The 14,031-nt window shown below is 44.7% G+C and overlaps 1 protein-coding gene across 1 annotated transcript; it reads right to left on the bottom strand.

The window, feature by feature from the left end:
* Positions 1–503: 503 nt before the first annotated feature.
* LOC129833342 (CCN family member 1-like) lies at positions 504–14,001 on the bottom strand. Its single transcript, XM_055897871.1, has 5 exons — positions 8,176–14,001; positions 6,929–7,142; positions 5,852–6,268; positions 5,312–5,490; positions 504–2,982 (listed from the first exon to the last, which is right to left on the bottom strand). The coding sequence occupies exons 1-5, from the start codon at positions 8,224–8,226 to the stop codon at positions 2,677–2,679; spliced, it is 1,167 nt and encodes a 388-aa protein (XP_055753846.1). The 5' UTR covers positions 8,227–14,001; the 3' UTR covers positions 504–2,676.
* Positions 14,002–14,031: the final 30 nt, after the last annotated feature.

Genomic DNA, 14,031 nt, shown 5'->3' with positions numbered 1-14,031 from the left:
GGTTAATGTTCCCACCAGACCACATCTCCATGTTAGTGTTTACGGGCAACTGTGCGGATTATCTATCTAGCGTTCTCCGAACATGTGGAAGAGTAGCTTTGTGAGAGGCATCCATACATAGCTGGGTAGATCTGTGAAACTGCTAAAGGATCTTATTCAAATGGCTTTCTCGATGGTGAAAGATTGAGGGCCATATGTTTCGAAAGCTGTATCGCAAGCAATCCGACGTTTCTAAACGTTAAAATGCCACGTCGGGATTGTAGTTCACATGACCCAGTTGTGGGCGACGCTGAGAACTGTAGGGAGAATGCCGACAGTGGGAGCTAGGAGTGCAGGCGTGACATTTGTAGCTGTTTAGGAAAGCATTTTAGCTAACTCTTTTCCCAACATGCCACGTTGAATTATTCTAACCTGCTACGAAAGTCACTTCCGGTTGTATCTGTACTAGTCAGAACTGTGGGTGCACTTTTTTGGGGGGAGGTAATACATCAACATCCAGGGTGTTCGTGAAACATTTTTTATTCCAAATGCAGCATGAACTCAAATAGCCAGTAAATCAAAGTTAGGACAAAACCAGATATTTGCCTCTACAAGTTTTCAATCACTTCAATAAAGCATAGAGATATCAAATGACAGTATGCTGTGCCCACATCACAGAACCCAGACTTGCTCAGTGCTAGCTATACATGGACTTGTTATAAGTTAAGTCAAATGGATTGGCATGTACATGGCAGAAACTCAAACAAGGATGCATCTGTACATAGCTGCTCGATAGTGTCCAGTTATAAAACCAAATACTTCTAAATCACAAACTACATAGGTAAGAGTGATGGCAGTGTCAAACCAATCAGAACTTCCATTTTTATTTTAAAGTCAATCACCTAACAGGCTGTGTGCAGCAACTATGAAAGCCTGTTCCAACCTAAAAGTTGTACCAAATGTTGAATCATAGAAAAATACAAATCAACACTTAAACAAGGCAGGTTAAAAATCTCATGGGCTTCAATACTTGAATCCTCTACTACTTTCCATAGTCAGAGGGAAAAGCATGTGAATTACACATCTTTTAGTCTGAGATATACCACTCTGATTAAGTCATGAACAAGGCTGCATTAATTATCAACCCGTTTTAATAGGGGAGAATTGTCATTCTAAAGAGTTCCATGTCTCACCAATACAGAATCTTAACCTCCAACTTCAGACAACTGTTATGCTAATCTCTTCGAGGTGCTCTAACAGACTACTGACACATGTCCATGCAATTGTAACTGCTGTAGTGCTGATCCCTTTGTAGTGTCCTCATGTCTGCTTCAGTCTAAGGAGCATGATGTTATTGTCGACATGTCAACCTTCAATGGCAGAGAGCAGATTTAGACGCCTCAAACATAAAGCAACATGAGTAGGAGTTTTGTTTTGTGGAGTATTGTGGATCAGTTGCTAGATTACAGGCCAGAGAGTCAAACGGTCCCGCCCGCTAGTTACAAATTATATGTTTACTTCAAATGCAGGCATTTTTATTTTTATAACAAACCAGAGGGTGGCTGAGGTTCTTTCTACCCCTCAGTCAGGATTGTAATTTGCTTCAAATCAGCAACACGACTACTCAATGCCAGAATCAGAGGCTTGTTCTGCTGGCGCTATGTTAGATGTCTCACTTTTTCAGGGCTGAGTAAGAAATGGAGACTGGTCCAACTGTGTAATGACTTATCACACACACAAAGCCTCAGCCAACAGGTTCTGCGCCAGTCTGCCTCTAACCATAACATCTCTCCTTGGGGAGTTGTCTTCGTCCACTATTGCTCAGGTAATGTGGCTGTTTGATTACAGTGAACACTGGTGTGACCAGGGGTTAAGTCCCAGACCTCCTGAAACTCCCCTCTCTCTGCTGACAGATCTCAGCTGTTTTGTCTCTCTCAGGGCCCTCCGGTCATGCCGCTCCAAACATAGCATCGCTTCTCTCATTGGCAACCACTGTGTCATCGTCTCTGTCACAACAATAAATATCATTACAAATTCAAATGTCCCTTCCAGAGCATTCTGTGGAGGCTCCATCTTCTGTCCCACATAAACTGTCTTTCAGTGTCTTCATTTGGTTACGCAAATAGCAGGTATAGGAAATCTACTGGATAAGTCATTCTGTTTTCTTGAGGCTGATTCTCCTTCTACTCAAACCAGACCTGCTTGCCATTGACAGGCCTACTCTATGCTGGCAGTCACCATGAAATGTGACACCTTACCATCCCAAGTCCACAAGTCTACTGGGTGTGTGTGCAGCAGCTGGGTTGGAGTCTGCATTGGGTGTGTCCCACCTTTTTCCATCGTTCCCACAGTGCGGGTTCAGTCCCAGAGTACAGGAGTGCATGGGGAGTGACAAAATGGTGGCCGGACAAATCCATGTTTGTCTATTTACACACTTTGGTGATTCCGGTTGATGAACCACAATGGACCGGCTGTCTACTCTAAGGCCGGCACCAGTCACTCATCTCTGTCCAGGATGCAGATCAACCAATCAAATTCCTTCACCCAGGCCTCCCAAAACATGCTCCAGGAGGGTGGTGGGGGATCTTTGCATCTGGCTAGTGTCTACTCAAAGATACTCTTAGGGCTACGTCTCTATCAGGGGCTTGGCTGGGGGGGTAAAGTGATGGGGAATGAGTAAGGGATTTGAGGGGGACGCTAGTCGGTGAACTTGTGTGTGTCTCCGTAGAGCCACTGCTGGGGCGGGAGGGCAACCTCGTTCAGATGACTGCACTTATTACTGCACTTGCAGGACTGCACGAACATGACGGAGTGGTCGAAGCGCTCGCCATCAGGGCAGGCAAAGGTCACGGAGGCGGTGCGTGTGCGGCGGGGCGAGCAGCAGCGACCGTCCACACACACGCCGCAGTAGTTGGGCCGGTAGAGACGTGTGCTGCGGCAGCCAGCATAGGACAGACGCAGGGGCTCTGGGGCCTTGTGGGTACGGGAGCACTTCCTCCCTTTCTATGGAGAAGAGAAAGAGCCTGGGTTAGTCACTGTACAATCCCAGTGAACCACAACTGCAGTTTTTATGCTGGCACAAGGAGAGAAAATCTGAGGAAAGGTCAAAACAAGACCAGGGCTAGAGAGGGGCATGGTGATGGTATGGGTGGGTGGGCATCCAACAGTTATGAGGTGGCATAGTGTCACATTAACGCCCCAACAACTCTCAAAACACAGAGAGAACATATTAAGACAGGTGCCTAACAACCAGACTCATCAGTGAATCACTGCTCTGGTGAGATGTAGAGAGCTTAAGGGTGTTGCATGAAACGAGAGAAAGCGAGCGAGTGGGAGAATAGAGAGCGCTTTGCGTCATACACACAAGGGCCTATTATCACCTCAGAGACCTGGGCAGAGTGGGAGCGGTTGGTAGCATGGTGATGTGGCTACATGTTAGCTCCCACAGAACTCAAGGATAAGAGTCTCTACATTCCACTGTCACAACTATTTGGTGCCTTGTACTGTTGGTCTTTAGGTCTTCTAATTATGCTTTTTCCATTCACAGTTCAGTTGAACTTGTTCCACAGCAACAGTACTGTGAATAGAGTGGGCTCAGACCCACACTGGGGGAGCTTGCCAAAGGGAGGGGCACTTAATTAATATGGATGTGACCTCGTGGGCACACCCCTGTCCACACAGTCTCCTAAGGTTTAGACTGGGATGCAGGCATTGATCTAAATACATGTACCTACAATGTATGAAGGCAGGGGGACTATTAAATGGTTGCCACACCAAAATGGTGACCGCTGCAATCCCTTCCTTAAAGGTGGGCTGAACTTCCTGAATTAGCCTCGGTTTCAATTCTCCTCATTAGGAAATGCGACAGAACGAGATTTGGGTCATGGAGGAGTGCTTTGATGTGGGTGTCTCGTGTGTGTAAGAATGTGGGAAGAGTTTGTACTTTCACTCTGCCAAAAACAGTACACAGTCACTCACTCTTCTAGCCCATGGGTTCCCAATCTTTTTTACTCCAGGGCCCCCTTTTTCACATAAAATAAGTCAGGCCCTCCCCTTTATTTTTGAAATGATTGTTTATTGATTTAGCCTATATTAAATACACAACCAGCTTTATTTGGTTTAACGTGAAGGACTTAGGAAAATGTTATTTGAACGTAACTTCCTTAAATTCTCCGTAGTTTAACAAGACTCTTGACATCTTTTTGATGATAATCATAATAGATCAGGAAAATAAGTTCTAGACCCGATTTCCCCAAATGTTATTCAACTACCAAATGCGTTTTTTGGTATTTATATGAACTCAATTTAATTATACATAATTCTCTTTTAAACAAAGTGAATAGATCAATTGATTGCGACAGTCGCACATTGTATAAGATTACTTCTCAAGCGAAGTCCAATTTCTTTGACTCCTCGACTTTAGAAGGTCGTAGCTCCGCTTCTGAATGTCATAGAGCCAAACCAAATATATTCCCATGTGCATCAGTCAAGTGTTCCTCTGGCATTTTACCACTTGTTTCTAGCCTAAAGTGTCACCGATGTATGCGTCATCTCAAATCAAGGAATGTCCCACGCCCCACCACGAAATGTTGGCGCAACTTATGGGGGGCCGTGACCCATAGGTTGGGAACCCCTGTTCTAGATAACGTGAAACAGTCTAACCAGGTCTTGTCTGGAAGTAGCCTAGACTAGCTAGCAAGCTAGCCAACTTCTTTTTCCAATTAGCTTCAGCTGGCCAGTGTGCTAGTTGTGGCTAGTTAAGGACTGTTAAATTACACAATGTAAATGGGACAATATTTTCATGTCGCACATCTTTCAGTTGTCTAATTAAATGCTTTCAATATATGTATATTCATTTCTACAGCTTATAATTAAATAACATTTGGAGCTGTTGACATTTTAAAATATTGTCGCATATACATTGTGTGATTCACTGGTCCTTAGCTAGCCCCATAGTGATATTGAATGTCAAACCAAATTTACCTTGGGCAATACGACCGGGGATGCGTGCAGCTGGGTTCCAAATTGATGATTGCTGTGGGCAGGATTGAAATAAACCCAACCCAAAAAACCTGTCGTGGTACCCTTCATTTTGTGACATGCCATTTTCCCCTAATTATCTCACAAATCTCAGTTTGGGACGAGACTGACTTTATGACCCAAATTATCCCATTTATACTTTGTAGTCAATTTTGACACGAGTAAATGTTTGACTAATATCGATGCCACATAGACTGTTTACTACAAGATAAGTTGTTTATTGGCTTCGGTTGCTCTTTATGGTTTCTAGACCCTTTACACACACACACACACACACACACACACACTTTACCTTGACGGGGATGGACATGGAGCTGCAGGGCCGGATGTTGCACAGACGCGTTTTCTTCACTAGCTTACACTGGGCGTTGTCATTGGTGACACGAGAGGACACGGCCATCCCACAGCTGCGTGAGCATTGGGACCAGCTCGTGGTCTGGACCACACACTGCCCTCCAAACTGCCTCCATGCTGGACGGAAGGAGAGAGTGGGGGAGAGAGGACCAGAGGGAGAGGCACAGAGAGATGTAAGCACACTGGCCTCATTCACAGAACAGGCAACACTGATGCATAGAGGAGGGTGATTACAGAGAAGGAAAAGCTGGATGACAGAGGTATATGCTGTGAGAGAGTGGTGTGTGTGCCTCTGGTGCACAAGTAGTCAGTGGAAAACATGGCACACTGACACACACACAAACACACATTCAGGGGAAAGGCTAGGAGTGCACAGTGGGTCTGTTTGTGAGTCGGGGGCTAAAACACAAACATAGCGTTTTACTGCAGGGAGGAAACAGACGGCACTCTAAGGCAACATCACGGCACCCTCTCTTACCCGCCAGGTGCTTGTGCCCGCGCAGCTTGTCCCACTTCTTCTCTACCTCCACCAGCTCGTTTCCCATGGTATCCTTGGGTTTGTAGTGGTACGGCTTGGGGTATGGTTTGTAGGGGTAGGCAGGGTAGGGCATGAAGGGGAAAGGCGGGTAGGCTGGAGGCAGTGCGTGCCGTTGTACTGGGGGTACAACGGATGAGCCCTTGTGGCAGTCGATACTGAGACAGCACTGCCCAGGCATCTTGACCAGGCGCGGGGCAGGGCAGGAGGGCGATGCCAGGGGCACGTGGCTGGGGCACAGGGGCACGCAGCCCACCGCCCCGTCAATGCACGTACACTGGTGCTTGCAGCCAGCCTGGAAATTCTCCCCGTTCTGGTAGATCCGTCCATTGTATTCGCAGGAGCGACCCTCAAGCTTCGCTGTTAGGGGAGACATAAAAAAAAGGATAGACTTAATGTCTGTATGTAGAAGGCTCTGAGGTATCACTAGCTTATGGCCATGCCTTTGGTTGTATTGCTTAAAACACAATGAGTTCAAGTTGAGTGAGGTAATGAACAAAGTGGAGGAGAGGGACAACAGAGACAAAGGAGTAGAGAGAGAGAATGGGCACATCAACAAGAAAGGTCCAGAACTAATTGTGTATTAGAAGTAGGAAGTGAAATGACAGTAGAGGAGGTAGACACTCTATCCCTAGTTTAATGAAGGAGCCTCTATTCTTAGTCCTGAGTGGAATTTTGACTTGTTTACAATGTCGTTCCGCTTCAGTCCCTCTGCGGGACTTCCATACAACACCCCCAAATACCCTCCCTTATATACAACCCCCCCCCCCCCCCCCCCCACATAAAAATACCCCTGTGTGTGTGTGCATGCGGCAAGACACAGAGCTAGATAAATACATTCTGCCCCCTGCTCTCAGCAGTGTGGCTCAGGAAGATGCTCTCTTCTAAACATGGCACCAGTTTCAAACCCCAGATCCATATCAAAGATGACCGACATTCACTTTTCATTGAATCCATACAACCCCAGAATAAACTCAACCCTCATGAACCCTGACAACCCCGTTTGTATTGTGTACATACCCCTGCAGATGCCATGAGTGTGGCCCACATCATTGCCATAGTTACACTCCAGCCCCTTGTGGTGGTCACAGGGGTGTGAGTCGTGGCAGTCCTGGTTGAGCTGGGCAGCACACACCTTACAGCAGCCACAACCGTCAGGTACAGAGCTGACCCCCGGGGGACAGGAGGGGGGGCCAGCCGGGCACGCACACATCACAGGGCAGCCAGCACTCACCTACAGGGGGCAGGTTGGAGGGAATGGTGCAATACAGAGGATTGAAAAAAGGATTTCAATGAGGGCCGTTCATAGCCTAAACATTAATAGAACGAGAAACTGTTTGTTTCAAGTAGAGTCAGGCTACACAGAGCACAGAAGATCTTCAAAGTGTGTTTGGCTTAAATATTCACTAAATACCCAGTAGCACCAACCCCCCGGGACACTTTCCCACCCTCTGTTCCTGTCGCCTTCCTCTTGGCAGGGATGAAAGAGAAATTCAATGTGACCCCCTCCCCGAGTCCCAACACCACAGCCCCCCCCCCCCATAACCCTGACAAAAAGGTTTTGGGTCAGCCTGTCTACAGTTGGATAAGACTATCCAAAGTATCCCTCTGCTGCCATGCCCTCCTGGGCCAGGGGGATTGAGTGGTGGGGCCTAAATTGTTTCCGCACAGCAGGTTCCATCTATTTCCAGACCTGAATGTGTCACTTTTCATCTCAGTTTGGGAGCCCTAATTGGGTCCTTGTGTGCCACTGGGGTTTAAAGGGCAGTAGTGGTCCAATGATATTCAGGAACCCAGGTAAAACATGAGCACTTGAGTCAGGTTAACATCATCTGTCATGTGATGCATTAGAGTCAGATAACTACACTGTTCCTTTCTGTCTTTATCTTAGTGTATAGAAGACACTGTGGTCAACATCACTTTCATTACAGAGTACAGTACCCTACTTTTTTTTCTGGAAACAGATTTTAGTAGTGGGGTGGCCCCATCTGGCCATAAATGTTCCCTGTAAAATGTAAAACGACAGCATTTACTCAACTGTAACATCAAATTCACAGTGCCTTCACATTAACGCGATATTCAGAGACCCAAAAGGTATTTCTTATTACGCTGAAGATAGAGGACCAGTACGCTTGTCCGTGGTGCAGTCTGTTGATTACCCGCCACTGTGCTGACAAGAGACCGAACCGACACGTGAACTTCTATTTACAACGTTTACACAAGCTTGGCTGAAGCCAATATAGTACAAAAACATTTCATACACTTACCAAGGCAATAGTCGTCATTTGAAACAAAACAAGCAATACTAACGTCCTCATGTTGTCAAATGACAATTGAATAAAAAAATAAAGAAAATATATATTCTGTCACAAGAAGATAATTGTTGTTTTAGTCCACGAACAAAACCCCACAACGGGAACTGTCAAACAAGGCGAAGTAATTCCAAAATTAATGTGTAGTGTTCTTCATAGAATATCAACACCTGCACATTTCAATCGATTAATTTTTGCAGCTCGGTTATATATTACCCCCGTGCTTTTGTTGCAGCTCCGCCTACCACAGTCGGTCTAGCCAATTAAGAGGCGGGCATGAGGCCAGGGTATTCCAAACGGGGAGGGGTTTGAGGCGTGGCCAACTATGAATGCGTTCATTCATAAAAATAAAAAAAATGAAATCTGATTTACTACATTCCAAAGAGGACCTGGCTTTTGGTGTTTATTTATTTATGTTTGAATTAAAATAATATTATTGATGCTTTTAAGTTGTTTTCACACGCATACCTCTGTCCAGCTGTTGTTTTGTGAAAGGCAAGATAAATATACTCAGCTGGCTAGCAGTGTGCTACATTAATACTGGAACAGCCATAGAAAACAGTTAGGAATTTGGTCTCCTTCTTTATAAAAATACTTGACGAGGAGAGCGAGACAGATAAAGTATACATATACTTGTAGACGTTTCAGTGGAATTAGCTCTGATATACCAAAATATTGCACAAGTCTACAAAGGTGATGGTGAAAATGATAGCGATAACAACCCCTTTCAATCCATCACTCTCTCCTCCTTCCATATCCTGTCTGTCGTCAACATCCATCTTACCTTCCTCATAGGTTCCCATGGTGCCCCTCTACGTGGCCTTCATTCGTTGCTCTCTCTTTCTCTCACAGACATTTATTGAAGAAGGGAGTGTGCTAAAGGTCCAGTGGTGGTGAGTCCAGACCGGAACGGAGTTGAGAACAGTCGGGCTAATCCAGGGCTCGCTCCCATGGACACGAAAAGTGTGTACCTGAGCTGGTACACACTTTGACCACATAGTGTGCCCTGTTACACACTGATACTGTGTTAAGAGTTAGACACACATACCACAATCCACTGACACACTGTTAAACTGTACAGCAATCATGCAAACATACAGTACCCGTCAAAAGTTTGGACACACCTACTAATTCAATCATTTTTCTTAATTTTTACTATTTTCTACATTGTAGAATAATAGTGAAGACATGACAATTATGAAATAAAACACATGGAATCATGTAGTAACCAAAAAAAGTGTTAAATCAAAATATATTTTATATTTGAGATTCTTTAAAGTAGCCACCCTTTGCCTTGATAACAGCTTTGCACACTATTGGCATTCTCTCAACCAGCTTCATGAGGTAGTCACCTGGAATGCATTTCAATTAACAGGTGTGCCTTGTTAAAAGTTAATTTGTGGAATTTCTTTCCTTAATGCATTTGAGCCAATCAGTTGTGTTGTGACAAGGCAGGGGTGGTATATAGACCATGTCCATATTATGGCAAGAACAGCTCAAATAAGCAAAGAGAAACGACAGTCTATCATTACTTTAAGACATGAAGGTCAGTCAATCTGGAAAATGTCAAGAACTTTGAAAGTTTCTCCAAGTGCATTCACAAAAACCATCAAGCGCTATGATGAAACTGGCTCTCATGAGGACCGCTACAGGAAAGGAAGACCCAGAGTTGCCTATGCTGTAATGGATAAGTTCATTAGAGTTAACTGCACCTCAGATTGCAACCCAAATAAATGCCTCACAGAGTACAAGTAACAGACACATCTCAACATCAACTGTTCAGAGGAGACTGCATCAGGCCTTCATGATCAAATTTGCTGCAAAGAAACCACTACTAAAGAACACCAATTAGTAGAAGAGACTTGCTTGGGCCAAGAAACACAAGCAATGGACATTAGACCGGTGGAAATCTGTCCTTTGGTCCAAATTTTAGATTTTTTGGTTCCAACTGCCGTGTCTTTGTGAGACGTAGAGTAGGTGAACGGATGATCTCCGCATGTGTGGTTCCCACCGTGAAGCATGGAGGAGGTGTGATGGTGTGGGAGTGCTTTGCTGGTGACACTGTCAGTGATTTATTTAGAATTCAAGGCACACTTAACCAGCATGGCTTCCACAGCATTCTGCAGCAATACGCCATCCCATCTGGTTTGCGCTTAGTGGGACTATCATTTGTTTTTCAACAGGATATTGACCCAAAACACACCTCCAGGCTGTGTAAGGGCTATTTGACCAATAAGGAGAGTGATGGAGTGTTGCATCAGATGACCTGGCCTCCACAATCACCTGACCTCAACCTAATTGAGATGGTTTGGTAGCAGTTGTACTGCAGAGTGAAGGAAAAACAGCCAACAAGTGCTCAGCATATGTGGGAACTCCTTCAAGACTGTTGGAAAAGCATTCCTCATAAAGCTGGTTGAGAGAATGCCAAGAGTGTGCAAAACTGTCATCAAGAAAAAGGATGGCTACTTTGAAGGAAACATATATATTTTGATTTGTTAACACTTTTTTAGTTACTACATGATCCCATATGTGTTATTACATAGTTTGTATGTCTTCACTATTATTCAACAATGTAGAAAATAGTAAAAATAAAGAAAAACCGTTCATAGAGTAGGTGTGTCCAAACTTCTAACTGGTACTGTACACTGACACGAACTGTGACGACAAAGTGTGCCGCATTACACACTGTTTTACTGAAGACACGCAGACTGTACACACACATACACACACTCCTTTATCCTCTTCCCACTCAATCCATCTCTGTCTGATGTAATTGTTTAAGGTAAGAAGATCCCCCCCAGCGAGAAAAAATGAAGGGCTAAGTAATAGATGGACACACTCACAGGCGTGTTGTTGTTTTCATATTTCCTCAAAGCTTAGGCTACCATGACTCATCAAAGGACGTGTCCTTTCCACTGTAGTCTGAACTGGTCCCACCCAACGCACACATACACTTTCCAATATATAACACCAACAGAAAACACACACGCACAGACACTCAAAATTCACACACACACACACACACACACACACACACACACACACTTCTCTCTCTCTGAGATGGATATTCACACATAGACATTGCAAATATTCAATGACCTTTCTGCTGACCTTTGCATTCTATGTTGACAGCAAACGTCAACTGGTAATAGCCTAAGTGACACTGGTTTGTTTTCAGATCTTTGACTACTTCAGTGGAAATCCCTCCCCGTTTATGATCAAATGGAATTCACGGCGGTAAGCGGGAAGGTAAAGGGGGAGTGGAAGGAGTGGAAAAAAGATGGGCGGTGGCAGCTGAGAAAGAGATCAAACATTATACTTTCATAAACAAGTCTGTGGAAATCATTGGAGGCTGCTGAGGGAAGGACGGCTTATAATAATGGCTGGAACGGAGCGAATGGAATGGGAAGGGAAAAGGGGGTACCTAGTCAGTTGTCCAACTGAATGTGTTCAACTGAAATGTGTCTTCCGCATTTAACCCAACCCCTCTGAATCAGAGAGGTGACGGCATCAAACCATGTGTTTAAAGTATTTGATACCATTTAACTCATCCTCCCCAATTAAGGTGCCACAAACCTTCTGTGGTGGAAATAGAAAAAGAGAGGGAGAAACATGGAGAGACTGAGAACAGAGATAGAGAGTAAAGAAGGGGGGATAGTTCTGTGAGATCACTGAAAAGAAAGACGAGGTCTGCCATTTCATGACTGGCAGTTCAGACCTAATTCCTCCATTACCAACTTTTATTCCAAAACAACAAGTTGGTTCCATGAGAAAGGTAAAACAGAGATGGTCAGCTGGAGGAAAGGCATGGGGTGTGTAAGAGGGATAGATGGTGTGTTTAAACCACAAGAGGGTGATGGTACCTTAATTGACCATGTTGTTGTCATGTTGTGCTGCTACCATGCTGTGTTGTCATGTGTCGCTGCCTTGCTATGTTATTGTCTTAGGTCTCTCTTTATGTAGCGTTGTCTATCTTGTTGTGATGTGTGTGTTGTCCTATATTTTTATTTTATGTGTATTTTTAATCCCAGCCCCCACCCCGTAGGAGGCCTTTTGCATTTTGGTAGGCCTTCATTGTAAATAAGAATTTGTTCTTAACTGATTTACCTAGTTAAATAAAGGTTAAATAAATACAAAAATACAAACAAATCGGGGAGGACCGGCTTGTGGTAATTGTTGGAGGAATTGGTGGAACGGTATCAAACACATAACCATATGCCATTCAATTTGCTCCATTCCGGCCATTATTATGAGCTGTCCTCCCCTCAGCAGCCTCCACTGGTTTACATATGCGAGGCGAAGGGGGACAGGTGTGGAGTGTTCGTTAAAGTCAGGAGGAGTCACACCTGTTGAGGTGCATTCTGTTACACAAACACACACACATATTTTTGTGCACTAAAACTGTATGTATATGGCCTGTGATTGCTCAAACCACATCAGCATTGGGTGTGTGTCTCAATGCTGGCACATGGGAAGGGGCAGGGTGACAGGGAGCGAGAGAAAGAACACAGCCTGTTCCAAAACAAGTGAAGAGAGAGAGGTTATGGGAGAGGGAGGGAGAAAAGAGGAAAGAGAGAGAAAGGAATTTAAGTCCCACAGTTATTTTTAAACCTAGAACAGGAACTCTTCTGTTGACTTCCACACTGGTAGAAGAGTAGAGCAGCACGGAGGAGACGGAGAGGGCAGAAACACACACACCTTCGTGCACCTGCACATGTGCACGCCTCTACTGCTACACACTATCAGGTTTAGCTCCCTCCATGAATTTACATCCTTATGCAGGTACACTTTACTACACTACAGTATGTGTGCATGCACATATTCACACTCACTCTTAAACACATTCGCACATTAGTATTATACAGTACGTGTAAATATGCTTTCCTATATATCAACAGTCTGTGTACACTTTCACTCTTCACACGAAACATAGACCAAGTAGTCATTCATTGCAATCAAACAAAGCCCTTTTCAAATAGCTATGCATTTGAAATCAAACAATCTCCTAATTGATGATAATTTAAAATGTATAGAGGGAAAATAAAGAGCAGACAGAGGTCTAAATTAGAGAGCTTGCGTCTGGACAGAGAGAGAAAGGCTCGGAGTCTGTATACAGCACAGATGACAGAGCAGAAACAGTGAAAATGAAGAGACTGAGAAAAAGCGGACTTGGACTTTGGTTTCTGTTTCACTTTAATTTAAATAAGTACAAGGCCATTTACTGTACTTGCCCTGTTGGGAACAATTTAAGCTAACAACAGCCATTTTACTGTGCCATGTACTATATGTGTCACCAGGCCATTATGAGTAAGGACATTGGGGTTTGGCGAGGACGAGGCTTGGATAAAACCCAGATAGCACCCTGTGAACAAAGAGTATACACTTTCTCATTCATTATTCCTTTGTTTGGGGGTGACATAAAATCTCAGCCTCACCAATGGTTGTACTGGGCCCACTGTCCTGTCTGTTCTGTGGAGAGAATGGGCAAGGAGGGAGAAGGAATGAGAGGAAACAAGCTAGACCAGTTAGCAGTCCAAAAAAGAGGTTGCTGCTACATGTGACACGGGGCCTTATAACAGCTACGTCAATGGTTACCATTAGCCTAGCGCTTGGGTCAGCTTGGTGACGAATGAGGTCAGGAGTGGCACGCACTGTGGGCTCAAGGAACGTAATAAGGTCAAAGGGCATCGGAAACTGGGTCACCTGTGCCTGTTGATCAGTCATAATGAAGCTTACTGACTCTGCCCACCCCCCTGCCACCCAGCCTTGGTCACACCCTCTCTTTTGGCCAACTCCCCCCCCCCCCCCCCC

The sequence above is a fragment of the Salvelinus fontinalis genome, chromosome 34 (assembly GCF_029448725.1).
Source record: "Salvelinus fontinalis isolate EN_2023a chromosome 34, ASM2944872v1, whole genome shotgun sequence".
NCBI lineage: Eukaryota > Metazoa > Chordata > Actinopteri > Salmoniformes > Salmonidae > Salvelinus > Salvelinus fontinalis.
Note: the sequence above shows the minus strand (reverse complement) of the source record. Positions and strands in the feature narration are given on the sequence as shown.

What these genes read in the sequence shown, in the direction of transcription:
- LOC129833342 (XM_055897871.1), bottom strand. Translation starts at nt 8,226, where the DNA reads ATGAGGACGTTAGTATTGCTTGTTTTGTTTCAAATGACGACTATTGCC. An exon ending in CGGGCACAAGCACCTGGCGG is followed by an intron (nt 5,491 to 5,851) that starts GTAAGAGAGGGT and finishes CCTTCCGTCCAG; the next exon opens with CATGGAGGCAGTTTGGAGGG. An exon ending in CCATGTCCATCCCCGTCAAG is followed by an intron (nt 2,983 to 5,311) that starts GTAAAGTGTGTG and finishes TCTTCTCCATAG; the next exon opens with AAAGGGAGGAAGTGCTCCCG.